The sequence below is a fragment of the Pelodiscus sinensis genome, chromosome 2 (genome assembly GCF_049634645.1).
Source record: "Pelodiscus sinensis isolate JC-2024 chromosome 2, ASM4963464v1, whole genome shotgun sequence".
In the NCBI taxonomy this organism is placed as follows: Eukaryota; Metazoa; Chordata; order Testudines; family Trionychidae; genus Pelodiscus; species Pelodiscus sinensis.
In genome coordinates, this window is record NC_134712.1 from 105,959,890 (window position 1) to 105,981,347 (window position 21,458).

A 21,458-nucleotide genomic window follows, 5' to 3' on the forward strand; every position below is an offset into this window, starting at 1 on the left:
CGGGGCCGCGCTGGTGTCGGGCGGCTGGGGGGGGGAGGCGCTTTCAGTCACGCGCGGGCAGCCTCGCTGGGGGCGGGGCAGCGCCCAATGAGGAAACGCCCCACAGACTGAGGGCGCAGACGGCCGGAAGTTACGCGGGGCGCCCTACGGTGACGGTAGCGGCGGCTCCGCGACTGCTTCCGGGTCAGGGGTGAAAGACGCCATGGCGGCGATGCTGGAGGAAGAAGCTGCCGCCCCGGAGCCACCTGCCGCCGCCATCCCCGGGGCGGACGAGGATGACGAGGCTCCTGAGGAAGTGACCTTCGAGCGGGCGAAAGCCGCGGCGGAGACCGAGCGGAGACGCGCCGGGGAGACAGCGCGGAGGTAACAGCCCGGCTTGGCCGGAATCGCCGCGCGGCCGGACTCCGCCCCCCCCCCCCCGGGTGTCACATGATTAACACGAAACCGCCGCGGTCCCCTGTCCCGGCGCACGCACCTGGTAGGGGGCGGGGCTAAGAGCCGCAGCGCGCGAACGTGCCGCTTTGCTGGCCTGGCGCGGCGGCGGGGAAGCCCGTTAGCGCGTTTTCAAGGGGGGGGGGGAATCAACAGCGGCTCCGCGCGACTCCCCAGGCCCGGGGGTGTCTGGCCGCCGGCTAAAGGAGCCGCGCCCCGAAGCTCGGCCTGGCCGGCAGCGGGGAATGGGGGATCCTCCCCCCGCCGCTCTTACTCGTTTGGCCGGTCCCCTCCCTACGCTGAGCGCTGGGGTTCCGTGCGGTGCGTCTCCCGCTTGGTAGGCGAGTGTTTAAATCCGAAGAGGAGCGGGGCGCGGAGGCAGCGCAGCCTTTGCAAGGGCCACCACAGGCATCCTCCTTGGCCAGACACCATTTCAGCCGATGGTTGAAGTGTCAGGGTGATCTGCTCCGCCTTTATTTCCGGAACTGGTCTAGACACCTTCTATAAGCAGGAGAAGGAAGTCCAGTAGCCTCATGGTGGGAGATTCTGCTGTGCACACACAGGATGTTGGCCTAGCTATACAAGGCATATGAAGAGGTGGCATTCTTCTCCTATTATAGCTAATCGTTTGAACCGTGTTTTTGGTGCTTTAACAGTAAAGATTCCTCTTGGATTTCAGCTTCAGAGATGTGCAGTCACAGTCTGGCAGGCTCATTTAAAATATTGATACATCTCAGCACACATGTAAGGTACATGACTGATGACATGGCTCAGAAACATACATAAGGTTATAAAGAGCTCTCTGTGTGTGTCTCTCAGTCTTGCCACCATTAGAAGATAGTTCAATAAAAGAATCTCTCACATGTTGCCTCTCTAGACATGATTTGTGTGTGTTCCTGAAGCTGTATGGATGTTTCCGTTGCAAGCAAGCCACTGCCAGTATAACTAAGACAATCAGTGCTCAAGAGGGACATGTTATAAATGCATCTGTTGGAGACAGCCTTGTGACTTGAAGAAAATCTGAAGAAGCAAGATGTGTATAATACATATTCTGGGCACGTTATAGAATCGTGGAAATGTAGGGCTAGAAGGGACCACGAGTGGTCATTAAGTCCAGCTCTCTAAGCTGAGATAGAACCAAGAAATGTAGATCACCCTGACAGGGGTTTGCCTAATCTGTTCTTGAAAACTTCCAGTAATGGGGATTCCACCACATCCATTAGAAGCCTATACCAGAGCTTAACTGCCCTTATAGTTAGAAAATTGTTTAGAGTGTCTACCCTAAATCTCCCTTGCTGCAAATGAAACTCATTACTTCATTCCTCCCATCAGTAGACTTGGAGAACTTGTCCAGTCCTCTTTGTAACAGACCTTAAGGTATTTGAAGATTGAGGAGGAACCTGATAATATTTTCTAAGACTATGCCTGGTTTATGTCACTTAACCTTATAGATCATGTTTTCTAAATGTTTCATAATTTCTGTTGCTCTCCTCTGGACTCCCCAGTTTGTTCTTATCTTACCTTACCAGTGTGGTGCCCAGAATTTGACAAAGTAGTCCAGCTGAGGCCTCACCAATACCAACTAAAGCAAACCAGTTAACTACCTCTCCTGGCTTACATAACACACTCCTGATAATACACTCCAGAATATTAGTCTCATTTTGCAGCTGCATTGCATTGTTGACTCGTATTTAATTTTTGATCCACAATAATGCTCTTCTCCTTTTCAACAATATTGAAGAGCAGTTTTCCCCCATTTTATAGTTGTGCGTTTTCTTATCTGTTCCTAAGTGAAGTACTCAGTCTTGACTTTCACCTTTTTTAATTCAGACCTGCTCTTCAGTTCTTCATGGTCACTTTGAATTCTAATCCTGTCCTTCAAAATGGTTGCAGCCCCTCCCAACCTGCTATCACTACAAATTTTATAAGCACTTGGGGGGGGGGGGCTTGCTGCACTCACAACCCTGGCTCTCTTCCCTCCCCTCCCTCTCCCCCACCCGGCCACTGGGGAGGGCTAAGTTGTGGCCCCACCAGCCCAGGCCTTTTCTCTCTTCCCTCTGGCTGCAGGACACGCCAGGCCCAGCTCTAACCTTTGCGGCCGGGGAGGCTCAGGAGGTGCCTGTCCCACATGGGGCGCAGCGAGGTACAGATAGTGCCATGTGCGCACAGTGCTCTGGGACACTGCAGCCTGCTGAGGTGGGGAAAGCAGCAGTGCAGGGGGCACTGTCCCACCCTCTCCCAGGTGCGGTCCCCCCTGAGTTGCTCACTACCTCAACACTGCCTGCAGATCCCAGGGCTGCCTGTCCACCCACAGGAGCAGAAGGGAAGGAGCAGGCAGGTCAGTGCACCGGTTTCCCAGGCAGCTCAGGGTGCTCTGGCAGCTGCAGTAAGTGCAGCCACTAGGGAGGGGGTAAGCTTCTGCAGAGCTAATCAGACTCTGGGTGGTTGTGCACCATGGTCCGGCTCCTGAACAGCCTGCTGCTGGCACATAAGCCTGCTTGGGAGCTCTGCTCCTAGCCCCTGTCCCCAGGCTGCTGTCCCGAGCACTGAAACTTCCTCTCCTGCCTTCAGGCTGCCACAGCTGTGATGTGCAGTCTACCAGCTACTGTGCCATGTTCCTTGTTGTTGAAAGCCCTGTGGGGTGGGGTTGGAGGAAGGGGAGTAGGAGCTTGGTTTAAAATAACAATTCCAAGTGACACGGGGAAGCAGTGAGGTTGGGCTCAAGGTGGGAGGGTGAGAGAGGGAGGAGGCAAGTGGGATGCAGAGTGATGTGATGACATCACTGTCCTGCAGGAAAATCTTTTTTTAATATGTAGAGTGATGCATCCCTCTATCATCCAAGGAGTCACTAATGAAAATATACAATAGTAGTAGACTAACTTCACTCTAAGCTGCGCAGCTACCTAACAATCCCCACAGTGGGTCAGGGCGGCTGCGCATTGTGCTGCTCCTCCAGGCCGATCCCAGTAGGAATATGAGATCCTCCGGAAAAGGGCTTTATTCCGGAGGATCGCGCCAGTCTAGACGCTTTTTTCCGGCTTTTCCCCAAGCCAGGAAAAAAGCGGTGGCCATGTTTATCTAAATCCCCCGCGGATTTCCCTATTCCCAAGTTCAAAATTAGCATGCCCCTTCCGAAGAAGGGGCCAGTGTAGACGTAGCCCTTTAGGCATCTACACTGACTTAGCACCTACATTTTAGAGTACAATTTATTAGGCATCGAGTATCTGTCTATGAGCATGTTGCCTTCCTCTAGGTGTCTGGATGCCACTATCCCACCTAAACCCCAGAGCGAATCACAAACCAGGGAAGACAAGGACAGGCAATGCTCATCTGGGGAGCCAATCTAATAGATGTGTTCAGAGGCTGCCTATTGGATTTGGGAATGTAAAATCCTATTTAATCAGTTAACCGCCATGTTTAACCAGTAAACCTATGGACAAGGCTGCCAGTTAAGTTATTAAATAGGATCTCTCCCCCTCCCTCTGCCCCCCATTGCGGGGCTGCTAGTTAACCATTTACCAGTATCACCTGGTAAGGGCGTTCACATCCCTGTTTGGTTTGGGTTCCATTCAACGTGGTGGGGGGAGGAGCCCAGCCTCTTTATAACTTTTAGACCATTGGTCAAAGCAGTGGTTCCCAACTACTGGTCTGCGAACCACTAGCTGCCAGGCTGTGGCAGCTCTGGGGGGTAGCGGCTGTGGTACACCACCCAGTGCCTCCCCACCCGCCGTGGCTGGTAGGAGAGGTGTGTCCTGCCAACCAGCCTGGCACAGCAGCCTTAAAGTACTCGCGACCCAGGAAGCAGCACTCAGGTGGGAGGCAGCACAGGGCTACATATGTGTTAGGGTTGGTGCTGGGGGGCTCTGTGGGTGGGGAGGCTGGCGCTGGAGAGCTCGGGGCAAAGTTAATACTGGGGGGCGATGGAGGCAGGCTAGTAGTGGGAGGAACCTACAGGGGCAGGGCTGGCACTGGGGAGCTGTGAGGATGGGGCTAATATTGGGGGCTGGCACGGGGGGATTGGGTGCATGAGCGACGAGAGCTACAGAGCTGCTGCAAACAGCCGGACCTGAAGTCAGCTGTTTGCAGTAGGTCTGAGGGCCGGGGCTTTTGGTGGACCAGTAACATTTTATTTGCATAAGGAATATGCAAATAAAATGTTACCAATCTGCTGAAAGTTTGTGAATGGGTTTGCTGGTCTGTGCTATGAAAAAGTTGGGACTCACTGGATCAGAGCATTTATCTGGAATGTGGGGGACAGGTTCACTCCCCCCATGAGAGAGAGGGGGAGAGAAAATTTGAATTGGGGTTTCCCACAGCCCAGGTGAGTACTCTAGCTACTGGGTTTGAAGTTACAAAGGTCAGTTACTACCATCACCCCCTCTGGCTATTTTGTGTGGAGCTAGGAACCTGACTAGCTGATTCTCTCAAGAAACAGCTGATACCCCTAAGCTACCTGACCATCCCAGAAAGGAGCCAGATGCCTATCTGTAGCAGGGATTTAGACACTGAACTCTGTTAAGCAGCAGGACTTAATACACAACCCTCTGGTTGGCATCTCCCACTGGTTAGCTTAACAGATGCCTGCCTAACATGCTAGCTTTTGTGGATCCCACTCTGAGGTGGCGCTCTTTCTCTATTCATTGTATAGGGCATGGGTGGGCAATACTTTTTAATGAGGGGGCAATAGAGAAGTGCAAATTGTGGTTTAAAAACTTGATCAATGTATGTGATAATGGGGGTGTCTGTTAAAGGTGATGCTTACCAGTTAACCATTGACCTCTCTAAATACCATCTTCATTCAGGATGGTAGCAAATAGTGACAAATTTATCACAGCTGGCTGCCCCCTGAATCTGGAGACCGGAAACAAGAAGTCAACCCTTATCCCTCACAACTTGCTACCACTGGACCAGAGGATGGAGAAAGGAAGAGTAGATTGTGACAGGCATATCTGCATCCGTCACAATTTGTCACCTCTGATCCAAAGATGGAGAAAGGCATAGGCAGAAAATTATGATGGGGCGATTACACCAGTGTTGACCTATTTGTTCTCTCCTCCCCACAGGGACCGAGAGCTGCTGAAAGAGAAGCGGCGGCGACGAGAAGAGTTGTTCAAAGAGCAGAAGGTAAAGAGGGGGAACTTTGGTCACCTTGTGCTCTGATCACAGGTGCTGTTCACTACAGCTGCCTTGCTACTGCAAGAGCGATGTAACCTATAGGCCAAGAGGTGCCCTTGTTTCTCATGAGCCTGGATGCTGAGTCACCCTGCAGAGTGGGGGAGGTGCTGACCCCTTGCTCAAGCACCATGTTTCCCATGACAGTGTAAGAGTGAAGAAGCCTTTATCACTCGGCTATTAATGTGCGGCCAGTGTATTAATGATTTCTGGTTAATATCCGGTTAATCCTGCCCCATATATTTACATGAATGGGTTTTGGCTAGTGGCAGCCATGTGCCATTTGGTGAAAAGACCTTGGCTGCAGGTAAGGAAGGAAGCCCTAAGAACCCACCATACACAGGTTTGAAGGACTACAGCCAGGGAAGAGAGCACCGGGATGTACCTTTCCTTGCGGCAGCTACGCACACCAGCCTACGCAGAGGGAGTGCCCAGGCATAAGGGCCTATAGACTGGGAGGGAAAGGGAGAAGAGGCAACTGTGAAGATGGGGCTGCAGCCCAGATGCCAGGGCTGTGCATGGTGTATCTCTGCATTCTCCAAATTGTACCCTGTTGAGCCCTGATTTCTGGAGAGTGCTGGGGGAGCCAGTATTGTTTAGCCCCTAGGTCTCCAGCACCCTTCTCCATGCTGCCTTACCTGAGGCAGGTTTGCAGGGAGCAGTTAGAAGAAATACATTTTAGCGCTTGCTTTCCTGGCTGCAGCCTCACAAACCTGCTTGCTCCTTACTATATAGTGGCAACTTTTTGCTGGCAGCTGTGGGGTTGCTAGTTAGCAGAATCTACTGTACCAAGATTTACAAAATTTATGGCTATCTGAATTCAAGAGGTGAGCAAGCTGGGTAGCTGCCATCTACCACCACTTATTTTTTTCTTCAAGGAGTTCAGCAGAGCATCTCAGTTCCCTGAACATTAGGAACAAGTCAGAACCCATGTCTCTATTCAAGCCTGCTATCAGCAGCCAAGCCCTGAGACCCACATGAACATATTTTAAACATCTGCACAATCTACCTACAGCTAGAATATTTGTACTTGAGAAGACTGAATTTGCTGGTGAAGCCTGTAAGAATAATCCACTTTTTCCCCCAGTTCACATGGTTTTTTTTTTAACCAGGAGTTGAGGTTAACTAAATTTTTTGAGTAGTTTTTGACATTGGTATTTTCTCAAGTTCAAAAATACATAGAACAGCCATCAAATACTGCCATAAAAGGGAAAGTTCAATAAACCAAATATTTTAGCCACTAATGCATTCTCTTACTTTTCTTTAGAAAAGAAAATTACTTCCTGAAAATGTTCTAGAGGAGTTAATTTCAGAACAACAAAATAAGTAAGTATAAGTAGTGCCCTAATGTGCCAAAACCGTGCCCTAAATTTAATAGGACTCTTCTGTATTTTTTGGTTGCCCAAAAAAAAAAAAAAATCTGCAGTAATAAAAAAAAAATCTGTGGATGGAACTTTGATGGGTAAGAAAGAATAGAATGCATTGTTCTCTCCTATAACTGTACAGTACTGTATTTCCAAGTCTGTATTTTCATACTTGCTTTTCTAATTCTATTCACATTATATCTTTCCGGACATAGTTACAACAATCTGAAAATTAGCTATGTAAAAATGTCACCTTGCTTAGATTCTCCATGTATATGTGTCATTATTAATGAACAGTGTTACAAGAGGATGGTTTATGACAAAAACAGGATTGTGCATGTGCTATTGTAGCTTGCTGTTGAAGGTATTTTTGAACATTCAGCAGCATACTTGACACTAAGACAAAGTTCTAGCAAGGTCACCAATACATAACCTAGATTGTTCCAATTCCCTTCTAGTCTTTGTATAAAAGTCTGTATTCTATTTAAGACTCTGTAAATATTTTAAGGAATTATAGATATTTCAAGTATTATAAGTGTGAATAACCAGACACTGATGGGTGCTTTCCTAAAAGTTTAATTTTAACAAACGTTCTCATTCTTTCCTCAGAAACAATAAACAGTCTGAAACAATCAAACAAGGTAAGATGCAAACTTCTGTTTAATATTAATTTATCTTTGTGATGTCCATTCTCTGCTAGATCTAGTGCAGTAACATTGTTTTGTGACACTACAAACGTGGGATAGTGAAACTTGAATTTAACAGTTGCTGATTGCTGTAGCCTAGCACTTCTAACTTCCTCTCTGACCTGCTATTCTTCTTGAATTATCAGAGTTGGCCCTAATTCTATGTCCTGTGTGTTGAGGCTTGCTGGGCAAGTGCTTGATTTAAAATACTCAGTATTGGTTGAAGAAACTTAGCATAGACCAAAGATCCTGGAGAGCTAGACAGCCCAAATCAGGGTACATCTACACTGTGGTGCTATTTCGGGATACTTACGGGATCCCAAAATAGCTTTTCCATGTCTTTGAAACCAGCCCATTATTTCGAAATATAACAGGCTTGCTATTCTGACGTCCCTTTATACCTTGTTCCATGAGGATTAAGGGGAAGTTTCAGAATAGCGGTTTATGTTGAAATTTTACACAGTGCCAAATTACAAAATAAGCTATTTCAAAATTAACTCTAAATAAGCTGCGCAATTTGCATGGCTCAAATTGCATAGCTTTTTTCGAACTACGGGTACAGTGTAGATGCACCCTAAAAGAGGAGAATCACTGGATGTTGGAAGACAACCAGGTTTTGCTGAGTGACACAACTGTGCACGGCATTCGTTTGTATTTGTATATTATAATTCTCAGGAATGACCACAACCATAAAAACAGCCTTTATTAATACGCTTGTTATAATGATTCTTGGAGCAGGGCTATATTTGTTCCATATTCTCATGGCACTGTAGAAACAAATGAGAAATTTCACCCTCTCAGAACCAAAATGCAGGACTCTCAAGAAGTCATAAATATGTAGTTCTGTAGACCCTTTCATATGCAGATCTCAGTGTTTTACAAATGTAATTTCACAACCTCCTATGGTCTATGTAAACATTACCTACAATTGTATGTCTCCATAATGCATTAGAAGTACTAAAGGAGTTGAGCTGTAGGTTTCTTGACACACACAAACCCCACTCTTCATGGGCAGTGCATAGTTCTCTGAAATATAGGGAGTGAAGCCAACTATAGTTTAATATTTCCTGGGCTTTGTACAGCCATTGTGCTATATTAAGGGACATCTCTACTACTATACAACTTTATTGCTTAATTTCAGTGTAGCAAAATTTGAAGTGCTAAATATTGATGCAGCAATCTTTTGTCTTTTGCAAATAGCACTATTACTACTCCTCCTTTCTGGTCACTAGCCCGTAAGAGTGATTCTCCTTCACCTCCCTTTTTATTTAGGAAGGAGGTGATTAAGCTCTGAAACTACGTTTAAGTGTGTGTCTTCCAAAGCCTGTTTTATCCTCTGCTCTGCCTAAATGACTTGTTTTGAAGGCAGCAGTACACCTCTGTTATAAGCAGTTGCTTCTGGAAATGCTTGGTTCAATCAAAGACCTATGAATAGTTTTTCCTCAAGGGCCTACTACTGGCCAGTAACTTCTATTCTTTCTACCTATGCTAGCTATGGATTGGCATTTGTATGTGAAAATTGTTTGACTGCATTGAATCTATTTTAGGTGAAGATGGGTCTAAAAATAAGAAGAAAAAACGTAAGAGGGGAAAGGACAAAAAGAAACAAGCAGTTGTTAGGTAACTCCAGTTTAAAGTGTTACTGTGGTTAAAATTGTCAAGAGCCTGAATGCTACTCCTCAGTCTTGTCAGTTTGATACAGGCTACCATCTGAGTGAAGGGTGTGAGAGAACACTTTCCTTCAATGCATTGCTTTTTCAATGATCATGAGAGAAATGCTTTTTTTCTCTATAAAGAGACTTTGGCATATGCTGTGATATTACTGGATACTTACACTTTAATATATCCCAGATCATTCCCCGCCTCTGACCAAAAGCCTCTCTGACATCCAAGTCAGAAGTGGTCCCTTGAGAACAGTGCACTTTATCATTTCCCATGCCTGTGCTACTTTTGAAGCAATATGTGGTTATGAGCAGTTTTTACAATGATATTGTAATGTTAAACCAGAATACGTATTGTTTGACATGCAAATACGTTGCCGTTCTTCTGCATATAAAGGCAGTATGCTCAGTCTGGAGCAGCAGATATGAAATATTGAGGAATATCCTGTGCTTAAATATGTATATTTTGTTGACATCCTATGAAGAGAAATGTGTGCCTTTTTAATAATAGTGAGCAAAGAAAAAGTTGCTATTTTGTGTGTCAGAGCTCCTGTGAGTTTTCTTCTTCTTTTTGCCAAGAGCTTTAGGACACAGAATTCCTCCTCCTCCTACAGGGGAAATTATTCCTGGGAAGTTTGCATTTGTGCATGTATTCCCCCTCTCAATCTAAATTCTGCAGAGAGCGAGCTCAGATTTCATATGCAAATATAGAAAGGAAGGGTTAAAGGTTCCTGAGGTATGCATATAACCAGGCTGTCAGGCCGTACACCAGTATTGAGGGGCCAAAATGATGCATTATGCATTGGCCAGTCCCCTGGGATAATGGTGGGATAAAAGCTTTGCAAGAAAAGAGAAGATCCCACAGGGGAAAAAAATCTCAGAATTATTCAGACATGGTCTTGAGTATCCAACTGGTGATATGGGTCTGGAGAGTAGATGGCACTGGCTTTTGGCAGGAATATTTTTAAGCTTCAAAAACTTAAATTCAGTACATGCAGAGAGAATTTTTGGTGCTGTTGAGGTCAGTGGAAAGGTGTACAAGAGACTTATTGGTACGAGCTTTTCATACTGGTGTAATATAGAAATAGTTCTGTTTTTCTGAAATATTGTTTTCTAATGAAGATGAAAAATAATACAAAGTTGAAACATGGCTTAGGAATTAGCGATGTGAAGGTTTAACCAGTGGGGCTGAAGCAGCTCCCCTCCTGCGGCAGGCAAAGGGCTGCTCCTACTGTCCATGGCAGGCCTAGGTGCCCTGCGGGTAGAGGCTGATCCATTCAGGATGCAGCAGCCTCTGTCCGTCCACAGCAAGCCAGAGTCCCGCAGGCAGGAGCTGATCCAGGTGAGATACAGGAGCAGCCCCATGTCTGGGGGGCACCCTAGCCTGCCACAGGCAGGGACTGCTCCGGTGTCCTGGCCCATGCAGCCCCTGCCTGTAGAGTTTGAGTGGTGTGGGGGCATTCTGGCCTGCTCACTCCCCTTAATCAACTAACCAGTTAAACCATGTGGCTGTGTCTACACTGGGCCACTTATTCCGGAAAAGCAGCCGCTTTTCCGAAATAACTTGCCAGCTGTCTACGCTGGCCGCTTGCTTTTCCGGAAAAACAATGATGATCTACTGTAAAATTGTCAGTGTTTTTCTGGAAAAACTATGCTGCTCCCATTCGGGGAAAAAGTCCTTTTCCAGAGAAACTGTTCCAGAAAAGAGCCAGTGTAGACAGCACAGTAACCTTTTCCGCAAAAAAGCCCCGATCGCGAAAATGACGATCGGGGCTTTTTTCCGGAAAAGCATGTCTACATTGGCCACGGATGCTTTTCCGGAAAAAGTGCTTTTCTGGAAAAGCATCCTGCCAATGTAGACGCGCTTTTTCTGGAAATACTTATAACAGAAAACTGTTCTGTTTTAAGCATTTCCGAAAAAGAGTGCCAGTGTAGACGTAGCCTGTGTGTGTTCAGCTAGCCAATTAAACAGGATTTTACATCCCTATTAGGTATTAGAAACCAGTAAAAAGCATCTCTTGTAGCAAGATGTTGGCCAGTACGTATACTGTTTGAATGTTTTAAACAACACTGACTTTATTTTTTTTAACATTCCCTTATCTAGAATGAAAGGAAGCTATATGGCAATGCGCTTAAAAGACCAAGATCTAACCAGCCAGCACCAACAAATAGCCAAAGAATTCATACAGAGACACCTTTATGGACCAGGCACCAACCGAACAACTGGTAAAGGAACTCATTTTGGAGTTATTCTGTACCTTTTTGATCAGCTGTCATCTGTATGATTGAGTAAACAACTTTTCCTTTCATTTATTTCAGCGAATCAGTTCTTTTCTTTTGTGAACAAGAAAAGTTCAGTTAAAAAAGCTGCAGTTCAGTTTGTGAACAAGGCTTGGGGTAAGTGTAATGAACTCAATACTTTAGTATTGTGGCACACTTTTAGTACTGAGTATAATAAATGGATCCGATAAAGAGAAGACAAAAATTAGCCATCCAGAGGTTTGGCTAACAATCAGGAAAAGTTTAGTTTAATATTTATGTAGCGGAAGTAAATAACTAATGAAATGTTGTGCCAAAAGCCTATTCATAGAATCATAGAAAACTGGAATGGGCCTTGAGAGGTTATCGAGTCCAGTCCCCTGCCCTCAGGGCAGGACCCAGTACCATTCTAGACCATCCCTGATTGATAGAGGTCTGTCTAACCTGCTCTTAAATATCTCCAGAGATGGAGATTCCACAACCTCTGTAGGCAACTTATTCCAGGGTTTAACCATCCTGAGAGTTGGGAAATATTTCCTAATGTCCAGCCTAATCCTCCCTTGCTACAGTTTAAACTCACTGCTTCTTGTGCTATCCTCAGAGGCCAAGGAGAACAATTTTTCTCCCTCCTTCCTGAGACACCCTTTTAGATACCTGAAAACCGCTATTATGTCCCCTGTCTTCTCCTTTCCAAACTAAACAAGCCCAGTTCTTTCAGTCTGCCTTCATAGGTCATGTTCCCTAGACTGTTAATCATTCTTGTTTCTCTTCTCTGGACCTTCCTTGAAATGTGGATCCCAGAAATGGACACAGTGCTCCAAATGAGGCCTGCTCAGCACAGAGTAGAGTAGAAAAATGATGTTTTTGTCTTGCTCACAGCACTCCTGTTACAGCCCAGAATCCTATTTGCCGTTTTTGCAACAGTGTCACACTGGTGATTTATATTTAGCTTGTGCTCCACTATGACCCCTAGATCTCTTTCTGCAGAACTCCTAGACTCTGGCTTCCCATTCTCTATGTGTGAAATTGATCATTTCTTCCTAAGTGGAGTACTGTGCATTTGTCCTTATTAAACTTCATCCTATTTATCTCAGACCATTTCTCCAGTTTGTCTGGATCATTTTGAAGTACGACCCTATCCTCCAAAGCAGTTGCAACCTCTCCGAGCTTGGTATCATCTGCAGACTTAATAAGCATACTCTCTATGCCACTATCTATTGTTGGAAGGGAAAGCTAAAATATTAAGTTCCACGCAATATATAATGTTTAGGTTTGAGTGAAGTGCATAGAGGTTAAGAACTGTAGGTGGCATGCTTTAAATGCTCTTGCTAGTCTGTTTTGTTAAAGCGAAAGACATAGTTTTGAAAACAGGGGCCCTGATCCTGCAAATATTTAAATACACTAAACTATGAATCTGTGTAAGTACTATTCTTATGACTAGTGTTCATAGGAGCAGGGCTACCATTATTACGTGTGTTAGAATCTGCTGCTTCAGTATAATGCAAATCCATTGTGAAAACTTACACACATGGACCAAAAATGAGAAATATAAAATCTATGCCTGTTAGATGCTTCTGGAAAAGCAGATCTTGGACAAAGCATTTAGGTTTTTTGTGGATGTTTAGTATACCACATGATGGCATTTGCTTAACTTGGTATTTTGAGTTCAGGGCCTGACCTTTCCTGTGAACTTGTCTTTTTCAGCAGAGGTGGGCATTAAGTGTGGAACTTGACAGTAGGCAACAACCATTCTTTACAAAAGTTCCTTTGTGACAAAGTATGTGTTCTTGTGATGTATTTTTTGCAACTCAATTGACTTGCTTCCATTAAGCACGAGGATTTTTACATTCTTGAAGTACTCCAGAGAAATCTTCTGACAGAGTCCCAGGGCTTTCTATACTATCACATTGCTTCTCTTTTGCTGGAAAATGAAGTGCCTTTTTAGCATTTCAGAATAAACTGGATGAAATAAATAGCTGGTCATGTACAATGTAGCCTTTTAATTAAATTAAACTTTCCAAATGAAAGCTACCCCCACATGCCGCAGAACCTATAACCTAATACTACTTTTTTTGGCTTTCAGGGACAGAGAAAAAACAGAAAGCTAAGCAGTTTAAAAAGCGCTGGATATCTACAAAGATAGCATCATCATCTGTATGAAAAAAGTCATCCTGTAATGGCTACTATTGAAATTTGCCCAGCAAAATACTGCCTCTCTCTCAATGTGTTTGTCTGTAAAGTTCCTGTGTTACTGTTGTAACTGCTTTGAACAGTGTGGGGTCAAGTGAATGGCTTTTGCAGACACAGCCACTTTCCTTTAAGTAAACATGGTCAGTAAAGTTGTGTGTTAAACTGTCACCAGTTTTCTGCAACATGCAGTGGGTAAGAGTTGCCTTATGTTTTGGTATGGTCTGATAGTTATATTTGTATTTGAATCCACACACTATGCCCTTTATGGTTCAAGTGTGTAACCTTACTTTGGGGGTGCTTTCTATGTGACTAATACCCTTGCTCCTGAGAAATAAGTCAATCGATAGCTTAGTTGTGTCAGCTATAGATTGATTTTAAAGAACAAACTTTGACTCACTGTGCAACTTAAGTTTTCAAAATGTAGATCTTGTACATTATACCATACCTGAGAATAAAACCTAGTTTAAGTAATCTTTGTACTATGTTGTGTCCACCTGACTGGTGATGCTTTTGTGATTAGCAACTTGTGCCCTTGGCAAGGAACAGCTGTCAATCTGAAGGTTCCCGTTCCTGCAGACAGAACTCAGGTTGGGGAAGGAGTTTGTCCTTACAGCACATACCCACCCCATAACCTTTTGATTGATCATACAAAAAGCAGACTACCAGGCAACAATTACTTCTTTTCATAACCTCTCACAGATTTCCCTCCAAAGACAGTCTGTGTAAATTTCATTTACGTTCAAGTGAATGTATACTCTTATCCCCTGCCTCCTTCATTTTGTTCAGTCAAGGTGGAAAAGGTCTGATAACTAACTCACAACGTGGCAGCCTCCAACTGCCCCATGTGATCAGATAACTAGTTATCTAATTGAACAGGGTTTTTCATCCCTACCAATGATATTCAAGGAGGTCAATTGAGAGACTTAATTCTGTAGTGATTGCTTTTAGAGTAGGCTTTTCACAGCTCCAGTTCATAAGGAATTTGAAGCAAGATGCCTGCACAAGAATCAAGCAGTGAAGCCATACCTCAAAAGATGAAAACAGCCATTAGATGAAGTTACACAGCAACTTCAGAGACTCAGTTATGTTTTTATATAGAAGTGCTCTCTGTATCAAAGCTTGAGAGACGTAAAGGGCTAGATTCTCAGCCCTCAAATTTTCTACTCTAACTTTTCACAAGTCTGCTGTCATCACCAGCGTTAACAGAAAACTGCACCCTAGCACTTGAACCATGTTTATCTGTTAATCGTTAACAATATTATCACTTTATTCTTACAGGACTGTATCAAGCTGTTTAAACCAAGTCTCAACATAATTCCAGTAAACTACATGCATAATGTTGCTCAACAGACATTACAGTAATGGATTCTTAGGATACGTTAAGACTACATGGTTTGCAACCCCAGCAGTTCGCTCCAGAATTTGTTTAACAAATTGTCCTGCAACTAGAAATGGGTTGTCCTGACTCTTTTCAGGTAACAGATTCCTCAGTAGCTCCTGACATGAAAAAAAAATTGCACTGGTCTTTAATGGCAGAGGGGCTTCATGTGAAGCTTCTTTCAAGTTGAGTATTCACTTCAAATTTCCTTTTAGTACTCTTACTTGCAGTAGTTTTTCTGTTATCTAGCGTAAGCTGCACCTTGTCATTTAACCCCACTTTGTTTCTGGATGCGTGCCTTCTATAACTAAGTTTTCCTACTAACTAATGTAAGTGCAGAAATTAAAATCCAGAGTCGTACCATCTTTTTACATTCCCTCTTCTGAAATCTAGTGTCAATGCTCTTTGGGTGTGATTAAATTAAATCTTGTATTTTAGGGCAAATAGGTTGAAAACATTTCCTTAGTGGCACCCTCTCAGCACCTTTGGTGTGTTCAGCTCTAATGTTGGTCCATTAGCTCAGACCTGAGCAAGCCAGACTATATCCTAAACAATAACACAAGAAACAAGCAGTATTTTGCTTATGAGAAAGCACTTTTAACTTTCTACAACCTCTTGATGCTTCTGCTCTGTACATAGTTGAAGTGATCAATTCACATCAGTTTCAAAAGCTAGAAGTCGTCAAAGTAAAATCTGTGTAGCATACAAATCCATGTTACTAACAGCTGTATAAGTAAGTTTTAATGGCTGGTTAATTATGATATCACTACATTTTATTGCAATATAGTACTCATTTAAGCACTTTTAAAAATGAAAGGTGTACAAAGATTAAATTAAGACTGTAAATTGACTAATATTTGGTATTTATATAAATAGAGGTCGTAACCACACTGTGACATGTAATACTGTTATTATACAACAGTTAAACTGGTGAGTCTATAACAGAAGTTGTCCATAGTTAAACAAAGAAAGTTGAAAAGACCATGTTAAAACAAAAACTACTAAGATCAACAGGTAGGGATTGTAAGTAGCAACAAACATATTCACTCAGCTCCTGAGTATTTCAAGTTTTACAGTACACATTAAAAATATTTCTTCCCATCAACACTATATAGCCAAACTGTCAGGTGTTTATGCATTTTGTAAGTTACACTGATTGAACTATGTAATAATGAGGGTGGAGGTTGGCAAGTCATCCTGCTTGAAAGTTTACATCACCCACATGCTAACACATCCACAACATTTTCTATTCGTCTGCCCCGCCTTAAGGGGGTAAGATTTTTGGTTTGTTTTGAACAATCATTTAAATAATTTGTAATCATTAGTTTGGATGTCTGACATCATCAGTGATACTTTTAACTCTTAGTTGTCTAAGAGGTTAAAGATGGAAAATTTCTCCTAACACTAAGTTAGAAAATAATTTGCATCATGCTGTAAACTAGGAAGCAACGTAAAGCGACAGACCTGTCCTTAGTACATAATTAAAAGATCCAAATTCCAGTCAGCAGAGCTGATCTACCTCCATGTTTAATACGCCACAATACATACTTGAAATCTTCAAATGCATAGCTAATGTAGATAGTCTTCCACAGTGGCAAATGCACATGATCCAATTCCCGAACGTGCCATCAATCCTAAACACTGTGAAGCCTGTCCCATTGCTAGGGCAAGTGGCGGCTGCTTTGGCAGATTGTGCGTCTCTGAAAAGATTCAACAATACAGTTATGTAAGAGAACTTTTAGAATGTAAATCACTTGCTAGGACACAGTATTACGAATGGGACTGGCATCCAGGAACAAACCAAAGATCTACCCAGTTTCACACACTATCATATTTACTACTGTGTAGTTAGTATGAATCTAATTTAGGAAAGCGTGTATGTATAATACACAATGCCAATTTTGTAATATTGTTAGTAGTTTGAAATAGTTTACTTCCTGACTTTCCTTTGTGCATGAGGATTCTGCTATTTTTCAAAAGATAATTCTTGCTGTATGATGAATTTTGGTAGCCCATAAGCTATTACTTATCACATTACCACAGAATGGTTTCTGATAACTGCAGGGTTCTGCTGACTTTAATGGTGAAAGGTGTATCTGTACACTGGTACACACAACTCTGATAAGCAAAGCAACATAGTTGTTGAACTAATACTGTGGGGCTTTGTCTACACAGCCAGCTTTTGCCAGCAGAGAGTATGCAAATGAAGTGCAAAACCAGCTTTAATAGATTATGCAAAATGAAGCATGACAAAATGCTAATCAGCACTTCATTTGCATACTCTGCCAGCAAAAGCCAGCAGTGTAGACATAGCCTGAATGAGGACTCTGACCCTCTATACCAGGGTTTTATGATAAATTACTGCAAAAGGAACACTACAGAATTTTATTCTGTTTCTCTTCTGCATCCTAGTAAGTTGCACTGTCAGTAACTTACTAGGATGATAGTTTGTTCATTTGGGGGTGGAGGAGAGGTTAAGTTGGTTTTCCATTGTTGTGGGTATTCAACACTCACATCTGACATGGTTTACTGATTTATTTATTTTTTTGGTAATTCAACTATACATATTGCAGAATACATAGCCCTCCTGCAAGAGTTTGGGCATACAATGTAATTTTTGCTTATAGCACCAATTACTCAATAAACATGTCATGAAGCATAAAGACTTACCTAATATTGCACTATTAAGAACGGAGCACACAGGTTCTCTCTGTATTGGGTCAAGCTGGTTTCCAACTGGACTGCTCCATGGATCCGAATATGCAAGTAAACTGAATGCATCCTGTTAGAAGATTAATGTTCAGTTTTGGTTTTGCACAGCTATATCCACTTAGTACAGACATACAGCTTATTCATTCTAATCTAGTTAAAATATAGCTTTCTGCCGTAAGAATAGCTCTAAATGCACTTTAATAAATCAGCATGCAGGGAGACAGTATGGTTAGTACAACATGCCCAATACTGTAGTTAAGAAAATGGCTCTCATGCCATTTAATCCTGAAACTTCATAATATTAGAAAAAAACTGAAGAGGAGTTACTTTCAATGTAAAATGATGACTTAGATTAAAAGTATTTGGTGACAAGGACAGCAAAAGAGGTAGAAACTGTGTGTGTGTGTGTGTGTGTGTGTGTGTGTGTGTGTGTGTGTGTGTGTGTGTACACACACACACACACACACACACACACACACACACACACACACACACACACACACGTGTGCTAGTTTCAGTTAACAAAACTCAATATGGTTTTTGTATGGGAATTTTTTTCCCCACCACAATCTTATATAACTATAATAAGTAGATAAATTATATGAAAAAAATCTGTATGCTCCCCAACCAACCTAAGACAACAAACCATTACATCACATTTCAGGCGTATGCATTCTCCCTTAATTAAAGCACACTCTGTGCTCGGATGCTTTTCAAGGATAAATATCGGACCCTGTACTCAGAATGGCATCTCTATCCATGTGCTAGTTTTATTAGGAGGAACCTATATGATATTGTAGTAGTGTTAGAAGGAGACGGTGTGCCTTGTATTTTTTAATTTATGAATTAGTTAAAAAGGTAATGTTCACCTTATATCTTCATTCTATAAATCTGTTGTAAACACAAGACGGGAAGCCATGCTCCTCAGAATAGAAAAATATTGCAATGGCTCTTCTCATTTTAATTAAAAAAAATGAGGCCAAAATCTACCTTTGGTTAATGCACCACATTTTACAAAATTCCATTTGGAAGTGAAGTCAGTGAAAATACTAAGATAAAATATTGGCCATACCTTTAGCATTTTCTTATTTGTTGTATTTTTGCCACATTCTCTCCTTAGCTGTTCACTCATTGCCTGCAATTCTCTTCCAAAATGGATCATTCTTTCAATGGCTGCCTGGCTACCTCCACATAACTGACGTCTTAAGTGATTTGAGTCAACCTCTGCAAGAATGACAGATCATTATCACTAATACAGTATTGCAATAGAAATACATGGTACAACCGGTCCCCGAGTTACGAACCCATCAACTTACGATCAGCCTCCTATACAGCTGGAACCCGAGTTACGAACGAAATCCGCACTTACGAACGGCAGCTGTACGTAAGTGAATGTAATTCGACTTACGAACAGATCGAGTTACGACCTCGTGTTTGATACGTAACTCGTTCGTAAGTCGGGGACCGGCTGTACTAGTTAGTTTATGCCAACTGATTTAATATTTTAACCAGGAGCATATATTTGATATTTCAGAATGAAAGCAATTCAGGATCAGGATTCTTGGCACAATGTGCCTGGTGTACAGCACACAGCTATAGAACTATTTAAATAATTACTAAATCCTCTACATACAGAAATTGCATTAGTATAACATACATTAAATGGTCAAAAACCTAATGTAGATGCTCTTACTGGTTTATCTTGCATTCAAGTGAATTTAATAAAATTAACTGCTATAAGGCAGGTTCAAAAATTAAAGAATATCCAAAATAGGATTTTGCACTGGTTTAAAAGACTAATTAAACTGGTGCAACACTTTGTACAGCCCAAAGCGTAATGAGGAAATCTATTCTCTACTAGGAAATAAACCCTCATTCTAATTACCTATTCACAGGAGCATCAAGCATTGCAAATTCTGAACTGTTGAAAGGAGAAGGTTAACAGTTCAGACACTGCTACAGAGATAACTATGAAGTGACAGTGTACTTGCTGGCATAAAGTATATTTCTTGAGGTTATTAGGAATCCACAGGATTCTTGGGGAGAAAGCTAAAAATTTTACAGCCGGCACAGTTCTCAACTAATCCTAGGTCTCAGATCATAAAAGGGTACTTGCTAAAAACTGGAGGCTTTTTAAAATCTTATTTGAGCATTAAAATTGGCACAGTCACAGGTATCAATATTTTCCACTTCTAATATTTAAGCACTTTACAATCAATTTCAACAAGCTAAGAGATTAGTAGTTATCCCTGTTTTTAGAGAGAAAGACTCTCAGGTACAGAGAAGTTAGCTGATTTATCAAGATTACACAGAATTGAGATCTCCTCTTCTGATTTAAGGGAAGATCATTTTGAGACTAAAACTTATCCCTTTAAAATAAGTCTAGTCTATACATAATGGCTACGTCTAGACTGGCCCCTTCTCCGGAAGAGGCATGCAAAGCAGGCAAGTCAGAATAGGGAAATCCACGGGGGATTTAAATATCCCCCGCGGGATTTAAATAAACATGGCCGCCGCTTTTTTCCCGGCTTGGGGAAAAGCCGGAAAAAGAGCGTCTAGACTGGCGCGATCCTCCGGAATAAAGCCCTTTTCCGGAGGATCTCTTATTTCTACTTGATCTAACTGAATTAGGTCAGTTAAACTGTACCTTGCAAGTAGGAATAAGAGATCCTCCGGAAAAGGGCTTTATTCCGGAGGATCGCGCCAGTCTAGACGCTCTTTTTCCGGCTTTTCCCCAAGCCGGGAAAAAAGCGGCGGCCATGTTTATTTAAATCCCCCGCAGATTTCCCTATTCTGACTTGCCTGCTTTGCATGCCTCTTCCGGAGAAGGGGCCAGTCTAGACGTAGCCAGCGTGCTTGTGGTAACAAGTCTACCTTTTAACACAGCATCCAGCAAATTGTAACAGTCATTTCTGTGATAAGTATTTTAGGTAAGTGAACGGCCACTTCCAAAACATCTCTAGTTACTTCAATCACACTCTCTCTTATGTACATAATACTACAGAAAAACTGGACAGAGTTCAAAAACCAAAATATCTTAAAATAGTTTGCAAAGTCTGGGGCGTGAAGTATTCTGGACAGTCCAACAAGCCACATTTCTTTTACACAAGTGAAACACCCACAAGTCCTGAAGCAGCGATGTCTGTTAGTTGGCACCAGGACTTCATTTTCCAGAGGCTGTAAACAACTACATTTAAAAAAGCAACTCTGTGTTCTTTGCAGCTGGTTTGTATCTATCACAGAAAGCCTCTATGGAAAAGACTGCAAGAGAGTAAGTAAGTCGTTTTTCAAACGCAAACCAGATCCTGTTATTCAGTTTCAGCAATGTAATGCACAGGGTAAGGAATTCAGAGGACTCTCTAGCAGTCCATGTGGTGTACTCATCCAGAGCACTAAATGCTTCCCAACAACTATGTGGATGAAGCTTCACAAGCACCAAGCTCTCAAATGAACTCATAAAAGCAAAAATGATAAACAAACACTATCACCGGTGGGTGAATGCTTAAAGCGATCAATCTGACTTCTCAGTCCTCATCCTCTAAGGAAAGCTGGACAATACTTTCAAACACAAGTCTGGGAGTTTAAACTAATTACTCTGCTAGAC

The 21,458-nt window shown here is 42.7% G+C and overlaps 2 protein-coding genes across 5 annotated transcripts in view; one reads left to right on the forward strand and one right to left on the reverse strand.

The window, feature by feature from the left end:
* The first annotated feature begins 148 nt into the window (after nt 1–148).
* Nucleotides 149–14,235, forward strand: NOL7 (nucleolar protein 7). The gene is made up of 8 exons (XM_075921195.1): nt 149–363; nt 5,496–5,556; nt 6,872–6,930; nt 7,578–7,609; nt 9,202–9,274; nt 11,420–11,541; nt 11,635–11,712; nt 13,658–14,235. Exons 1-8 carry the CDS (start codon nt 203–205, stop codon nt 13,732–13,734), a joined length of 663 nt encoding a protein of 220 aa, XP_075777310.1. The 5' UTR covers nt 149–202; the 3' UTR covers nt 13,735–14,235.
* Nucleotides 14,236–15,868: 1,633 nt separating this feature from the next.
* Nucleotides 15,869–21,458, reverse strand: part of RANBP9 (RAN binding protein 9) — a 61,099-nt gene continuing 55,509 nt past the window's right edge. For all 4 annotated transcript variants that reach the window (XM_075921183.1, XM_075921180.1, XM_075921181.1 and 1 more), the window contains exons 12-14: nt 18,927–19,078; nt 17,813–17,924; nt 15,869–16,842 (exon numbers count right to left, since the gene is read on the reverse strand). In XM_075921183.1, the coding sequence (XP_075777298.1) occupies nt 16,712–16,842; nt 17,813–17,924; nt 18,927–19,078 (395 nt within the window). In that variant the 3' untranslated portion in view covers nt 15,869–16,711. The remainder of the gene's footprint in view (nt 16,843–17,812; nt 17,925–18,926; nt 19,079–21,458) is intronic.

Coding starts and splice junctions, on each gene's coding strand:
- NOL7 (XM_075921195.1), top strand. CDS start 203: ATGGCGGCGATGCTGGAGGAAGAAGCTGCCGCCCCGGAGCCACCTGCC. Junction 7,610..9,201: donor GTCTGAAACAATCAAACAAG/GTAAGATGCAAA, acceptor AATCTATTTTAG/GTGAAGATGGGTCTAAAAAT. Junction 9,275..11,419: donor AAGAAACAAGCAGTTGTTAG/GTAACTCCAGTT, acceptor TCCCTTATCTAG/AATGAAAGGAAGCTATATGG.